Source organism: Mirounga angustirostris, unplaced genomic scaffold (genome assembly GCF_029215605.1).
Source record: "Mirounga angustirostris isolate CCGP_5_RB_7025 unplaced genomic scaffold, mMirAng1.0.hap1 SCAF_14, whole genome shotgun sequence".
NCBI lineage: Eukaryota > Metazoa > Chordata > Mammalia > Carnivora > Phocidae > Mirounga > Mirounga angustirostris.
In genome coordinates this window covers 66,004,087-66,020,377 of record NW_026991722.1, presented here as the reverse complement: position 1 = coordinate 66,020,377, position 16,291 = coordinate 66,004,087, and the positions used below count along the sequence as shown (strand labels likewise).

The 16,291-nt window shown below is 42.8% G+C and overlaps 1 protein-coding gene and 1 pseudogene across 2 annotated transcripts; one reads left to right on the top strand and one right to left on the bottom strand.

Annotated features, from left to right (window-relative positions):
* Window positions 1-437: 437 nt before the first annotated feature.
* LOC123852867 (SAP domain-containing ribonucleoprotein-like) lies at window positions 438-1,319 on the bottom strand. The gene has a single exon (XM_045887220.3). It carries the CDS (start codon window positions 1,302-1,304, stop codon window positions 675-677), a length of 630 nt encoding a protein of 209 aa, XP_045743176.1. The 5' UTR covers window positions 1,305-1,319; the 3' UTR covers window positions 438-674.
* On the top strand, window positions 1,313-8,902 carry LOC135362543 (small integral membrane protein 15-like; annotated as a pseudogene). The gene has a single exon (XR_010407364.1). The product of XR_010407364.1 is annotated as a small integral membrane protein 15-like (transcript).
* The last annotated feature ends 7,389 nt before the right edge of the window (window positions 8,903-16,291 follow it).

Here is a 16,291-nt window from a genome sequence, read left to right as displayed (position 1 = left end):
TTTTTATTAGTTACTAGCTTAGTTTTCTCTCTACTTGTCATTAATTCAACCCAAATTCTCTAAGGACATTAACACATCATCTGTTTTATCGATTTCTTGACCTGCCCCTATCTGGATTGGCTCTCCCTTATGCTTAATATCGTGCTGTCATCATGGGCTCTCCCCTACTGAGTCTCCTGTTTCCTGAGTCTTTTTCCCCTTGATTTATTACCTCATTCTGGTAGAGTGCTTGCAGTAAAAGATGTGCATGGAAAGTAGTTTGAGTGAATCGCATGTCTGAAAAATGTCTCTTCTCATACTTGATCGGGTGTGAAATTCCAGTTTGGAATTTATTTTCCTTTACAATTTTGAAGGCATTGTTACTTTTCACCTACCATCTAGTGCTGCTGTTAGAAGAGTCAAGCCATTCTGAGTCCTGATTCTTTTTTTTTTTTTCTTTTCTATTTGTTTTTTATTAACAAGCAAAATAATAATTAAAAAACAACAACAACAACCTTAAAGTTGGAACAGCAATGAGTCAAATTGCTGCTGAAGTTCCTGGATGTACCCAGGGTACATGCTCTCTCACTGCGAGGCAGAACCTAGGCACATGACTGTGCATTTAGGTATACATATGACCAAGAAAAGTCAGAGATGGAAACCACTGGAGAACAGAAAGCATTAAGAGCTTTTCATCAGGCAATCCCAAAGCGCTCTGCCCTTTTCCTCTTCTTTGCCTCTGTATCCTCTGTGGTTCCTGTTCCAGCTGAACTTGTAACAATCCCAAATCGCTCCTTCCTCTTTTTCAGTTTCTCATCATCTTCAGACTTTCTGGATATTGAAGAGACCTTCAAACCAAATCTTTGGGCTCTTTCCTTTAGTTTATCCAGGTTAACCATAGGTTTGACATCAGATGACAGACCTTTTGATGGAACTGAAGAAATCCCAAATCTTGCTGCCCAGGCAGCTTTCTTACTCTCCAAGCTCACAGGTACATTGAATCGTTCAGCTCTCTTCTGCATTCTCTCAGTCTGTGGTATCTCAGATGTAATTTTTACCACTTTCTTCTCTGCTGCCACATCAACAGTTTTCTCAGGGGGTTCTTCCTCTTTGACAGGCAGTTCTATGGGCTTTGGTTCTTCTTCCTCTGTTTCATCTCCCAGTACATCTTCATTTGCCTCCTCTTCAGCATGCTCTTCAAAATACGCCTGGAGCCGGTTGATGAGATCTTGTTTTATTCCCTTGGTCTCCAAACCACGAGCAAGACATTCCTGCTTTAGTTCAGCAAGCTTCAGTTTATGGAGCTCCACCGTCTCCGCCGCCATCTTGTTACCCCTCCTGAGTCCTGATTCTTTGTATGTGACTCTTTCTCCCTTCTGTCACTGGCGTTCTGAAATTTCAGGGTGGCATGCTTTGGTGAAGGTTTGTTTTCATGCAGTGCCAGGCTGTTGTTGAACCCTTTCAGAATGGACTCTGGTCCTTCACTTCTGGGAAACTTCCTTGAATTCGTTGTTAATGATTTCCTTCCTTTAGTTTTCTGGCTTTTCTTCCTGGAATTCCTGTTCAGATATTGGATCTCCTGGACTTATCTCTGTTTTTCTTATTTTTTCTGTCCCTACCACCTCCTGTTTTCTTGACTTTTTGATCTCCTTTATGGAAGATTTCCTGTTGATTGTCTAAGTGTTCCTTTTTTTTTTTTTTAATTAGGACCTCATTCCATGGTTGCAGCATCTTATCTCTGAGAACATTAATATGCTTTGTTGAAGCTTTCATCTCCTGCGTGATTTTTTTTTCCCTTTTTGTTTTGCTTTTAGTCTTTCATGTTACAGACTTTCCTTAGCTGCCTGGCAATCATTGGTAGTCTGCTTATATTTACAGGTGGGATATTAAGAAGAATATGTGTTTGTAAGATGAACTGATTGAACTTTTTTTTTTTTTTAAGATTTTATTTATTCATTTGAGAGAGAATGAGATAGAGAGAGCATGAGAGGGGGGAGGGTCAGAGAGAGAAGCAGACTCCCTGCCGAGCAGGGAGCCCGATGCGGGACTCGATCCTGGGACTCCAGGATCATGACCTGAGCCGAAGGCAGTCGCTTAACCAACTGAGCCACCCAGGCGCCCCTGATTGAACTTTTTTTGGCAAATCCCTAATGTCCACTACTTTTAGGACTTTCCTCTTGGCCTGGTCAGGTTCGCTGGAGGAAACTTCCAGTTTCATGTCTGGAGGGTTTACCTTGAACTGCTGCTGGCCTTGTGGGAACTCAGTGAAGGAAGAGGGCTAGAGAGCTTCAGCATTCTAGTATGCCTAGGTTCACTTATCTTCCAGCTCTCTGAGAAGGCCTCCTCCCCAGAAACCTACCCCCTCTAGAGAAAAAGCTTCCAACTTTTGCCAAGGCGGGGGAGGAGCAGTCTCAAGATCACATGGAGGTCTGGATATTGATGCACAATCTCTCTTTTTAAAAAAACATGTATTTTGACAAGATGAAATCAGAGAGGGAGATAAATCATAAGAGACTCTTAATCATAGGAAACAAACAGGGTTGCTGGAGGGGATGGGGGTAGGGGGATGGGGTACCTGGGTGATGGACATTAAGGAGGGCTCGTGATGTAATGAGCACTGAGTATTATGTAAGACTGATGAATCACTGACCTCTACTGCTGAAACTAATAATGCATTATATGTTAATTAATTGAATTTAAATAAATAAAATTTTAAAAATTGTTTGAAAATATATTAGTCTAGGGGTGCCTGGGTGGCTCAGTCAGTTAAGTGTCTGCTCAGGTCATGATCCCAGGGTCCCGGGATTGAGCCTGCTTCTCTCTCTGCCTCTCCCGCCCTCCTGCTCTGCTCTCTCTCACTTGCTCTCAAATAAATAAAATCTTAAAAAAAAAAAATAGTTGAAAATGGAAAATAACTTGGCAAAATAAAGAAGATACAGAGCAAAGAATGATGTCAGATAACTAGACCAAGATTTAAGGGATAGATTCTGGTTCTGATTACCTCCACTACTTCTTTCCAAGCCTCTAGTTTGTTATCTATGCAAGGGAGGGTTTAGATTCAGTTGATTCGGGCGCCTGGGTGGCTCAGTTGGTTGGGCGACTGCCTTCAGCTCAGGTCATGATGCTGGAGTCCCTGGATCGAGTCCCGCATCGGGCTCCCTGCTTGGCAGGGAGTCTGCTTCTCCCTCTGACCCTCCCCCCTCTCATGTGCTCTCTCTCATTCTCTCTCTCTCAGATAAATAAATAAAATCTTTAAAAAAAAATAGATTCAGTTGATTCATCAATACTATCTCAGTCTCTATGCTTACCTGCTGGGTATTCCATTAGCTTAAAAAAAATGCAGGAATTTTTTCTGCCTCTGGTCAAATGGAGTTAAGTGCATGGATTTGGTCTCAAACCTGAAAATTAAATAAAACTCAAACATTGAAAGAGAGCAATCCCTAGGAGATGGGAAACAAATTAAGATGGCTTGCTTACTACTGCCTTGTGAGAGTTTCTGGGCAGTGGAACAGGGAGGAAACTGAAAGGTTGAAGGGTCTGAGCTAGGAGTTCAGAGAAGTTGAGGCAGCTCATGTTCATGAGACAGAATACCAGAATAAAGCTGCACAGAGAACCCAGGAGATCTGCAGAAGAGCCCTCTTGAGTACTCAGAATACTGGTCAGCACAAGAGTGTGAAAAAACTAACTGAGGCCAGAGAAAGAACCATCAAAAAGGATTATAACTGCCTGGCATTACACAAGGCTGGGAATTGTTCCTACCAGCCAGATAAAAATTTCACAGAATAGGGGCACCTGAGTGGCTCAGTCGTTAAGCGTCTGCCTTCGGCTTAGGTCATGATCCCGGGATCGAGCCCCACATTGGGCTCCCTGCTCCGCGGGAGGCCTGCTTCTCCCTCTCCCACTCCCCTTGCTTGTGTTCCCTCTCGCTGTGTCTCTCTCTGTCAAATAGATAAAATCTTAAAAAAAAAATTTCACAGACTATTGGGTAGACCATTGTTTGAAAATGTACCAAGGATTTTGTTTTAATTAGGTATAGTGTAGACATGGAGACAACTGCCTTGAAAAAAGGTGATTACAGTTTCCAAGAGAAGGGAGCATGCCATGCCATTCAGAGTCACATGAAGAAACCCCAGAGTGGGTCAGGAGGCAGTAGGAGTGAGGGGCCTTTAACCTGTGGTTTCCATGGGGAAGGAATGGGCAAGGTAAGGTAGGCAAGTTTGAGTAAGCTTAGAATTGGTTCATTCAAATAAATTCAGAGGGTTCTTGGCTATAGGAGTGGTCTCTAGTTATCCATAACCTGGCCCTGACGTGACTTAGGACAGAGGAAATACTGGTTTGCTATGTGAGAATTAGGTAAAGGTGGTTGGAGTTACAGTTTGATTAGTAAGTTTGTATATGAAAGGCTCACTCTGCAAGTGAATTGTTTACTGTCTAGGAATTAACCAACTCTGGGAGGGCAGTCTCCAGGATTAGCAAGTCCCCAAGACACAAAGCATCATAAAAATAAATTTTTAAAACACTTAAAAAATTAACAAAATAAAAAATAAATAAATAAATAAATAAAAATAAGGTATCAAGGAAAGTCTTGCCTCATTAAGTGAGGAATAATTAGCTCTGGACTGAGCACTGCTCAGGACCCACATTAACAAATAATAAAAATGAGACGGGAAAGGATCAAACTGTTTCCAATTAGCTGTATCCTAGAGCAAAACTCAACAAGATTTATAGGAATATAAAAATACCAAGCACATTACAAGGTAAAATTCTGGCATCCAATCAGATTACCAGGCTTGCAAAGAGGCAGGAAAGCACAACCCATAATGAGAATAGTCAAAGCAGATCCAAAACGGACCCAATTGTTAGCATTAGCAGAGAAGGACATTAAACATTATTTTAACTATTTCCTTTTTCAAAAAGTTAAGAAGGGTGGTTCAGAGGGTTGAGCATCTGACTCTTGATTTCCACTCAGATTTCAGGGTTGTGAGATCTAGCCCCACTCCCCCAACAGTTGGGCTCTGTGCTCAGCAGGGAGTCTGCTTGAGATTCTCTCTCTTCCTCTCCGTCTGCCCCTCCTCCACTTGCACACTCACTCCCTAAATAAATAAATAAATAAAATCTTTTAGAAAAAAGGAGAGGCATAGATGATTTAAAAAGACAGAGGAGGTGAGAGGAATGGGGATGGGAGGAGAAAGAAGGAAAAGGAGGAAAGGGGAGAAATTTCAAATTGAAGTTTGATGAACTTTGAAAACATGCTAAGTGAAAGAAACCAGACACAAAAGGCCATGTATGATTCCATTTATATGAAATGTTCACAATAGGCAAATTCACAGAGACAAAGCAGATTAGTGGTTGCCACAGACTGGGGAAGGGAGAATAAGGAGTGCCTACGTGATGGCAATGGGGTTTCTTTTATGGGGTAATGAAAACGTTCTGTAATTAGGATGGTTGCACAACAGGGAGAATATACTAAAAGCCACTGAATTGTACACTTTAAAAAGGTTAAAATGGTGGGATGCCTGGCTGGCTCAGTGGCTTTAGGGCGTGACTCTCGATCTCTATAAATTGTAAGTTTGAGCCCTAAGCTGGGGGTAGAGATTACCTAAAAATAAATCTAATAAAAAATGGTTAAAATGGGGAATTTTATATTATGTGGATTTTGCCTCAATAAAAAAAAGTTAAGCCAACAAGAGGAGATTTATGATGGATTCATAAATATTCTAAAAGAAGGCAGAAAAAGAGGAAGAGGGGAACAAAGAACAGATGGGGCAAATAGAAAATAAATAGCAAGGGGCGCCTGGGTGGCGCAGTCGTTAAGCGTCTGCCTTCGGCTCAGGTCATGATCCCAGGTCCTGGGATCGAGCCCCACATCGGGCTCTCTGCTCTGCAGGAAACCTGCTCCTCCCTCTCCCGCTCCTCCTGCCTGTTCCCTCTCTGGCTGTCTCTCTCTCTGTCAAATAAATAAAATCTTAAAAAAAAAAAAAAAAAGAAATAGCAAGATGACGGGCCATCAATAATGGCTTCTTGAGGGGTCCAAGCCCATGGTCCCGGCTGTGATGTAGGGGAGGCTGGTGGTGGTCGCTGTGGAGGTTTTGCACCAATGCCCAGCAGAGGCAGCCTCTTGTAGGCAGAGCCCCCTGGGAGTGGTGGCTGGGTAGGGTAAGGAAGGAAGAATGAGCAAGGGGGAAAACAAAGGATGGAGGGGACATGCTGATGCTGGTGAAGTACCAACAGCTGCAGCTTCAGGAGCTGTGTGTGTCTGGTTTGGAGATCTAGTCTGGTGGACCCCTTAAGGAAGGAAGATACAGAATTTAAACCTTGTCTCACAAGTGTATGGTAGAGCCAAAGAAGACAAACAACCAAGGGTCATCTGAAATTGTTATCAGTTCCCTAATAATCTCAGGACAAAGTTGGAGATCACTATTAAAGCATAAGACTTACAGAGATGTTTGATATAAAGACTTGGGCTGAGTGTGTTGTGGAATGGGCTGCAAAGGACCCACTTGGCTTCCTTACAATGTTGTTTTGGCCCTTACTCCATTGTTTCTAACAAATGTCATACTGTCCGGGAAATTGGCCGAGATGATGGAGGGAAAAGGAGCAAAAGAAGAAGCAAAACTGTCAAGGAACTATTGCAAACGCTAAATGACTGAAAAAGGATTGAAGGAACGAACAGCTTCTTGCGCCCAGAGGAAAATTATTTGGAAAATTATGCAGCTTTGGAAGGACCCACTAAGGTTTCTTTTCTGGTTTTTATGACAGTAATTTGTAGTAAACGAAGTCTGAGCACATGGAAGAGTCATGTTAGTTGTGACTTCTACTGCAGCAACTTTTAGGCTCTGTGTAGAAGTCTGTTGATGGTTATTGTAAATTGGCATTTATTATGCTATAAATTCTTTATAACGGACTTAGTCATTTGCCATTTTGCAGTTTATGTACTGTAATGAAAACATCCTGTGGAGAATAATGACTATGTATTATGAACTCTATTCAAATAATGGCTTAGAATGGAGTTCTTTTCTGGACGAAGGGAATTAAGAATGTAAAAATCAGAACTATCTTGAGGTGAAAAATGTGCTTTGGCTTAAAAGGCATATAGTATACTAATTACATCTTTTATCATTATTGCTTATTTCTTGGAATAGAATCATTTCTGGCTTTCTCAAAGCCAAATATTAACCAATGACTATTTCTGTGTTCTGCATTTTTTCATTTTTTAGCCTTTGAGATAATTATCAGACATTCTGCATTTTTTTATTTTATTTATTTATTTGACAGAGAGAGAGACAACGAGAGAGGGAACACAAGCAGGGGGAGTGGGAGAGGGAGAAGCAGGCTTCCTGCCGAGCAGGGAGCCCGATGCGGGGCTCGATCCCAGGGCCCTGGGATCATGACCTGAGCCGAAGGCAGACGCTTAACGACTGAGCCACCCAGGTGCCCCAATTCTGCATTTTTTAAAATCTAATTTTATAAAGAATTCTTTTATTGACTATGTAGGATACCACCTACCGGGTATAACAAGTTTTGTACTTACGAACATGAGTAAAATAACACTATGACTTAAAGCTTGCAGTAAAGGGGCCCCTGGGTGGCTCAGTCGGTTAAACCTCTGACTCTGGGGTCCTGGGATTGAGCCCCACATGAGCTTCCCTGCTCAGTGGGGAGTCTGCTCCGTCTCCCTCTGCTCCTCCCCCTGCTTATGTGCCCTCTCTCTCTCTCAAATAAATAAATAAAATCTTAAAAAAAAAAATAAGGCTTGCAGTAAAAATGCAAACCTTGTGGTACTTTGGAACCAGGTTATTCTTTCTTGTGGTAAGTAGAAATGTGAATTAGTTAAAATGTCTTATCAGATAATTTGCTGATTATATAGATGCCACTTTTATGTTTTTTATTCCGTTCTTTTTTTCAGTTTATTTAGTAGTGATGTTCTATATTTTGATCAAACAGGTTCATGGTGAAAATTAAAAATTCAAATTTCTTGTAAGTCATGTTTCGTAAGTGGTAAAGAAAGGTTTAACATTTGGAAAAACTTTGTTCATCGTACTAATAATTGGGTGAAAAAGGGAAGTTATGTCAAAATGAAAATGTGTTAAAATTAGAAATAGGGGGCGCCTGGGTGGCTCAGTTGGTTGGGCGACTGCCTTCGGCTCAGGTCATGATCCTGGAGTCCCGGGATCGAGTCCCACATCGGGCTCCCTGCTCAGCGGGGAGTCTGCTTCTCCCTCTGACCCTCCCCGCTCTCATGCTCTCTCTCTCATTCTCTCTCTCTAATAAATAAATAAATAAATAAAATCTTAAAAAAAATAAAAAATAAAAAATAAATTAGAAATAGGGTGGGGGGATGGGTTAGCCTGGTGATGGGTATTAAAGAGGGCACGTATTGAACAGAGCACTGGGTGTTATACGCAAACAATGAATCATGGAACACTACATCAAAAACTAATGATGTATGTATGGTGACTAACATAACATAATAAAATTAAAAAAATTAGAAATAAAGAGCTAAAGTATATTTCCGTCAGTTAAGTAGTATAACTGGAACTTTTAGTATTAAACATGGCTTTTATAAATGCATAGTCCAATAATTTTATTCACTGTCAGTAATAGCTTCATAATGTTTTCCTCACCTCTGATAATGAATTTTAAATTACAAAAAATTATCTAACAGCTTTAATTTAAAAATGAAACTAGATATTGAAACAAATTTGAGGGGTGCCTCAGTGGCTCAGTTGGTTAAGTGTCTGCCTTGTGCCTTCAGCTCAGGTTGTGATCTCGGGGGCCTGGGATCGAGCTCTGCATCAGCTCCTTGCTCAGCGAGGAGCCTGCTTCTCCTTCTCCCTCTGCTTTCCACCCTCTGCTGGTGCTCTCTCACTCTAGCTCTCTCTCAAATAAATAAATAAAAAAAATCTTTTTTAAAAATTAAAAAAAAAATAGGTCATTTTTTTCTCTTCATAAAAAAGTATCAAATTTCTTTTTTTTTTTAAGATTTTATTTATTTATTTATTTATTTGACAGAGAGATAGAGAGCACAAGTAGGCAGAGCGGCAGGCAGAGGGAAAGGGAGAAGCAGGCTCTCTGCTGAGCAGGGAGCCCAATGTGGGGCTTGATCCCAGGACCCTGGGATCATGACCTGAGCCGAAGGCAGCTGCTTAACCGACTGAGCCACCCAGGTGCCCCCAAAATAATGACCTATTAATAACCACACTAACCATATCAAGAATCACATTAAATGTAATTAATAATCACATTAACAGTCACATTTAATAATCACATTAATTATAAATGGTATAAACACTCCAATTTATTTTTTTAATTTTTTAAAAAGATTTTATTTATTTACTTGACAGAGAGACCACAAGCAGGGGGAACGGCAGGCAGAGGGAGAGGGAGAAGCAGGCTTCCCGCTGAGCAAGGAGCCCAATGTGGGGCTTGATCCCAGGACTCTCAGATAATACCTGAGCTGAAGGCAGACACTCAACCGACTGAACCACCCAGGCACCCCTAAACACTCCAATTTAAAAGCAGAGGTTGTCAAATTGAATTTTAAAAAGCGGGACCTGCTGGACACCTGGGTGGCTCATCCAACTCTTGATTTTCGCTCAGGTCATGATCTAGGGGTTGTGAGATTGAGCACCACATTCGGTGCCACACTCAGTGGGGAGTCTGCTTGAGGTTCTCTCCCTTGGCCCCTCCCTCCAACTCTCTCTCTCTCTAAAATAAATAAATCTTTATTTTTTTTAAAGATTTTATTTATTCATTTGAGAGAGAAGAGACAGAGAGCACAAGCAGAGGGAGAGGGAGAAGCAGACTCCCTGCTGAGCTGGGAGCCGGACGTGGGGCTCGATCCCAGGACCTGGAGATCATGACCTGAGCTAAAGGCAGATGTTTAACCATCTGAGCCACCCAGGCACCCCAAATCTTTATTTTTTTTAAAAGATTTTGTTTATTTATTAGAGAGAGAGAGAGCACAAGCAGGGAAGAGGGAGAAGCAGACTCCCTGCTGAGCTGGGAGCCGGACGTGGGGCTCAATCCCAGGACCTGGAGATCATGACCTGAGCTAAAGGCAGATGTTTAACCATCTGAGCCACCCAGGCACCCCAAATCTTTATTTTTTTAAAAGATTTTGTTTATTTATTAGTGAGAGAGAGAGCACAAGCAGGGAAGAGGGAGAAGCAGACTCCTTGCAGAGCAGGGAACCCGATGCGGACTCAATCCCAGGACCCCAGGATCATGACCTGAGCCAAAGGCAGCCACTTAAGCAATGAGCCACCCAGGTGCCCCTAAATAAATCTTCAAAAAAAAAAAAAAAGCAGAACCTGCAACTTCTTACTAGACACATCACTAGAGGCAAGGGAAACAAAAGCAAAAATGAACTATTAAGACTTCATCAAGATAAAAGCTTCTGCACAAGGAAAGAAACAATCAACAAAACTAAAAGGCAACCTACGGAATGGGAGAAGATATCTGCAAATGACATATCTGATAAAGGGTTAGTATCTAAAATCGATAAAGAACTTATTAGGAGCGCCTGGGTGGCTCAATCAGTTGAGCCTCAGACTCTTAGTCTCAGCAACCATCAAGATCTCAGTTTTGTGAAAGAGCCCAAATGTTCATCGACTGATGAATGGATAAAGAAGATATGGTGTTATATGTAAGTGATGAATCACTAAGTTCTACTCCTGAAACCAATATTACACTATATTTTAACTAACTAGAATTTAAATAAAAATTTTAAAAAATTGAAAAGCAGAACCCACCTATATGCTACCTGTAAGAAACACACTTTAAAGACACAAAATAGGTTATAAAAGTGAAAAGATGGACAGAGATAATACCATTGGTAACAACTAATCAAAAGAAAGTTGCGTGCGGTAGCTATAGCTATATTAATATTAGACAAGTAGGTTTCAGAGCAAGAAATATTACCAGGGGGCTGCCTGGGTGCCTCAGTTGGTTAAGCGTCTGCCTTCGGCTCAGGCCATGATCCCAGGGTCCTGGGATCAAACCCCACATTGGGTTCCCTGCTCAGCGGGGAGTCTGCTTCTCCCTCTCCGTCTGCCCCTTCCCACCCCCATTTGTGCTCTCTCTTGCTCACTCTCAAAATAAATAAATAAAATCTTGAAAAAAAAAAAAAGAAATATTACCAGGGATAATGGTCATTTCATAATGATGATAGGGTCAGTTAATCAAGGAGCCATATGAATCTTAAACATTTATCCGCCTAATAATAAAGCTTCAAAATACATGATGCAAAAAATGCAACTAGAAATAGACAAATACCTTTACAGTCAGGGGTTTCAGTTCCCCTCTCAAAAATCAATAGCTCAAGTAGACAGAAAACCAGCAAGGATATAGTAGTCAACTTGATTTTGATTAACACTTAATAGAACCACCCAACAATAGCAGAATTCTCAAGTGACATTCTTCTCAAGTGCACACAGAACATTTACCAAAATTCAAAAGGCTTCAAAGCCATACTATGTTGTCTGACCACAAAGAAATTAAATTAGAAATCATTAGCAGAAAGATCCTTGGAAAATCTCTAAATAATTTGGAAACAAAATAACACACTTCTAAGTAATCCATGGATCAAAGAAGAAACCAAAAGAGAAATTAATATTTTGAACTGACTTTTATTTTATTTATTTTTTGAAGATTTTATTTATTTATTTGAGAGAAAGCGCTGAGCACGGGCTCATGCTCAAACATGAGCAGGGGGAGGAGCAGAGGGAGAGGGAGGAGCAGAGGGAGAGGGAGAGGGAGAAGAAGTCTCCCCACGAGCAGGAAGCCTGATGGTAGGACCCTGGGATCATGACCTGAGCCGAAACTTAACCAACTGAGCCACCCAGGCGCCCCATGACCTGACTTTTAAATGGAAACACAACATATCAGAATTTGTGGGATGCCACTAAAACAGAACTTGGTGGGATGGGGGGACAGGACATTTATAGCAGTAAACATATATATTAGAAAAAAAAGAAAGGCCTCAGATCAATGATCTCACCTATATTAATACCAGATAAGAAAATTCATTTGAGAATCTAGAAAAAGGGGCACCTGGCTGGCTCAGTCAGTGGAGCACACGCCTCTTGATCTTGGGGTTGTGAGTTTGAGCCCCACATTGGGTGTAGAGATTACTTACAAAAAATAAAAAATAAATTAAAAAAAAGAAGAGCCAATGAAACCTAAAGTAAGCAGAAGAAAGAGATCAAAGTGCGTATCAATGAAATAGGAAACAGAAAACCATAGAGAAAATCAGGATCATAAAATTGATAAACCTCTAGCCAGACTGATCAGGAAAAAAAAAAAAAAAGACACAATTACCAGTCTCAGGAATGAGAGAGGTGACTACTACCAATTCCACAGATATTGAAAGGGAATATCATGAAAAATTTTATGCCAACAAATTCAACAACTCAGATGAATGGACAAATTCCTTAGAAGATCCAAAATACCAATACGTACTCAAGAAATACTAACCTGAAACTAACCTGAATAGTCCTATACCTATTAAGGAAACTGGAATTGTAGTTGAGAACCATCTACAAAGAGAACTCCAGGCCCATGTGCCTTCACTGAGAAAGTTTACCAAATATTTAAGGAAGAAATAATATCAATTCTCCTAAACTCTTCATAAAAAATTGAAGAGAAGGGAATAACTTCTCAACTCATTCTATGAGACCAGCATTACCCTGATAAGCGAAACCAGGCAGGCAAAGATATTATAAGAAAAGAAAACCATAATGAGATACTACTATCCAAAAGAAAAGGAAATATATGTTCATGTAAAACCTTGTACATGAATATTCATAGCAGCTGTATTTTAATAGCTAAACACTGGAAACAGCCCAAATGTCCATTGACAGGTGAATAAATGGTGGTACATCCAACCAATAAAATACGACTCAACAATTAAGAGGAACTACTGATATATGCCACATCGTGGGAGTCTCAAAATAATTATGCTGAGTGAAAGAAATATAAAAGAGTACACCCCGTATTCTTCCATATATCTAAACGTCCATATATCTAAAACTATAGAGGCGCCTAACTAGCTCAGTTGGAAGAGTGTGTGACTCTTGATCTCAGGGTCGTGAGTTCAAGCCCCACATTAGGCGTAGAGATTACCAAAAGAATAAATAAACTAAAAAAAAAAGCAACAAAACCCTCTAGAAAATGCAAACTAATCTATAAGGAGAGCAAGCAGGTCAAAGACCCCTGCTTGGAAGGGAGTGGGCAGAGAGGGGTAGGAAGGATGCATTATCAAGGGGCACACGGAAACTTCTGGAAATGACAGATATCTTTACTGTCTTGATTGTGGTGGTGGTTTCATGGCAGTCAGAATGTACCATATTGTACACTTTAAATTGTAACAGTTGTTGAGGCACCTGGCTGGCTCAGTTGGTTAAGTGTCTTGACTCTTGGTTTCTGCTCAGGTCATGATCTCATGGGTCGTGAGATTGAGATTGAGCCCCCTTTGGGCTTTGCACTCAGAGGGGCATCTGCTTGAAGATTCTCTCCCTCTGCCTCTCCTCCCACATGCGCACACATGCAAGCACACACAAGCACCCACACGTGTTCTCTCTCTCTAAAAAATTTGAAATAAATAAATAAATCTAAAAAAAAATTTGTAACACTTGTTATGTTCACTTTATTATTTCAGTTGTACTACAGTGAAAGATTATACAATTCTGGGGGTGCCTGGGTGACTCAGTTGGTTAAGCGCCTGACTCTTGATTTCGGCTCAGGTCATGATCTCAGGGTCGTGAGATTGAGCCCAAAGTGGAGTTCCACGCTCAGCTCCAAGTCTGACTGAGATTCTCTCTCTCTCTCCCTCTGCCCCCCCCACTCTCTCTCTCTTGAAATAAATAAATCTTATTTTTTTAAGATTTTATTTATTTATTTGACAGAGAGAGACACAGCGAGAGAGGAAACACATGCGGGGGGAGTGGGAGAGAGAGAAGCAGGCTTCCCGCTGAGCAGGGAGCCCGGTGAGGGGCTCGATCCCAGGACCCTGGGATCATGACCTGAGCCGAAGGCAAACACTTAACGACTGAGCCACCCAGGTGCCCCGAAATAAATAAATCTTTTTTTAAAAAAAATAAAGAAATAGGGACGCCTGGGTGGTTCAGTCAGTTAAGTGGCTGCCTCCGTTCAGGTCATGGTCCCAGGGTCTTGGGATCGAGTCCCGCATCGGGCTCCTTGCTCAGAGGGGAGCCTGCCTCTACCTCTGCCTGCCGCTCTCCCTGCTTGTGCTCTCTCTCTCTCTGACAAATAAATACATAAAGTCTTTTTTAAAAAAAATTTAAAAAATAGGGGCGCCTGGGTGGCTCAGTCGTTAAGCGTCTGCCTTCGGCTCAGGTCATGATCCCAAGGTCCTGGGATCGAGCCCCGCATTGGGCTCCCCACTTGGCGGGAGGCCTGCTTCTCTCTCTCCCGGAAGCCTGCTTCTCCCACTCCCACACCCCAGCTTGTGTTCCTGCTCTCGCTAACTCTCTCTCTCTATCAAATAAATAAATAAAATCTTTTAAAAAAATTAAAAAGATAAAAACACAATTTTTAAAAATTAAAATTGAAATATACAGTTGGGAAAGGAAATACTGGTTTTTGTTGATGATCGGCAACTATCTCTAAGAGGAAGAAGTTTGTTTTCCTTTCCCTCCAGAACCTAGAGAAAAACCTCTGTGCTGGGTTGATATCAACCACTGGTATCAGCTGCCAGAGATTTTGGATTTTCAAGACGAAGACTCAGCAGAGGCTGACATTTGCTGTAAACTCATATTGAAAGCATCTTATCTGGGCTCAAATATTCTCCCTTCTGGGACAGAAAAGAAGTCGCCAAGTGTTGGTCCCAGAGGTCCTGTGGATCACAGGTATCTTTCCTACACATCTCCCTTCAGTGCACTGAACATCCTGGCAAGGCGGGTTTAGGCTTGAGGAGGCTGATGCCCAGAGAGGTGAAGGTACATGCAGTTGGCTGGGTTTCATTCAGTCTGGTGAGTACTTCCGAACCCACTTCCCATCTGTCCCTTTCAATCCTGGAAGGGGGCAAGGCCTGGGTCCTCGCTGCTCCCCTCCCCACCCATTTTGCACACGAAAAAACAGGTCCAGGGAGGTCCTGATTGGTCTTGTGCTAGGGGGAGTGGGCTGAGGGTCTTTCCCACTGCAGGACACCTGCCATCAGAGCCCTGTGATGGTCTCCTGTGTCGAATGGTGTCTTTGGCAGGGGCTTGCTCAAGAATTCCAGTGAATCCCCAGCCCCCAGGATGGCTGTAGCATCACAGACAAAGGCCTCCTGGCTCACATCCCGTCTCCTCCAGTTTCTAGCTCTTTACCTTAGACAGATCACTTAACCTCTCCCTGTTTCAGCTACTCACCTATAAGGGAGAAGAGAATTAAAGGAGAGTAAAGCCATCAGAACAGTACCTAGCCCACTGAAAAGCTACAGGAGTACTCTCCAAATAAATAACGGGCTTCAGCTCTGCCTAGTTCTGAAGGTTTGGGCTCCTGCCATTCCATCCAGGGGGCCCTGGGTGGGGGCCCCACTGACGCTGAAGAGTGCCTGCCCTGTGGGCTCCCCCCGCCCAACAGCAGGCACTTTCCAGACCTTGTCATGCTCTCTCCAGCAGGATAAGGGGAGGCTTGGTGTACTAGTTCCCAAGATGAAGGAACAGGCCCCGAGAGGACACTGCCAGTGGGTGACAGGGCTGCGACCAGGCCACGCCTACCTGCCTCCAAGACGGGCCTGGGCCAGGCCCACCTGCTGCCTCTCGGGTCTGGAACTCAGGCTGGAGGCTACCTGGCGGGGGCTCTCTGCCCACCAGGCTTCACGGCACAAGCCCCCTCCTCCCGGAGTGTCCCTGCTTGTAGAATAGCCGGTGGCCGCGAGGCCCTGACAGGAGGGCCTGTGAAGGGGCTGTGGACACCTGCCTGGCAACAAGGCCAACCCTCTTCTCTTGAGCGGGTTTATGCTTGAGCTCAACTATTGCATCGCATGCCTCCGTCTGAGAGGCGGGGAGATTGAGACTAGCTGCTGCCGCCTGAATTCTCCCAGAGCTCGCCGGGTGACACCCCGCTCAGGCTGTCACACCATTCTGGTAGGAGTCTCTCCCAGCAGCGACATTCAAGGTTTGTGGGCTGGATTGGGGCCAGTGGTGGGCAGGGAGCGAGGGGAGCAGGAGGGCTGGGGGGAGCAAGAGGGCTGGGGGGAGCAGAGAGGTAGGCATTTCTCCAGCAAAGAATCACAGGAGAACACTACTTCTTGCCTGTGATGGACTTAACAGCCTGACCAGTGCAAGGCTGGTTTCCCCATCTT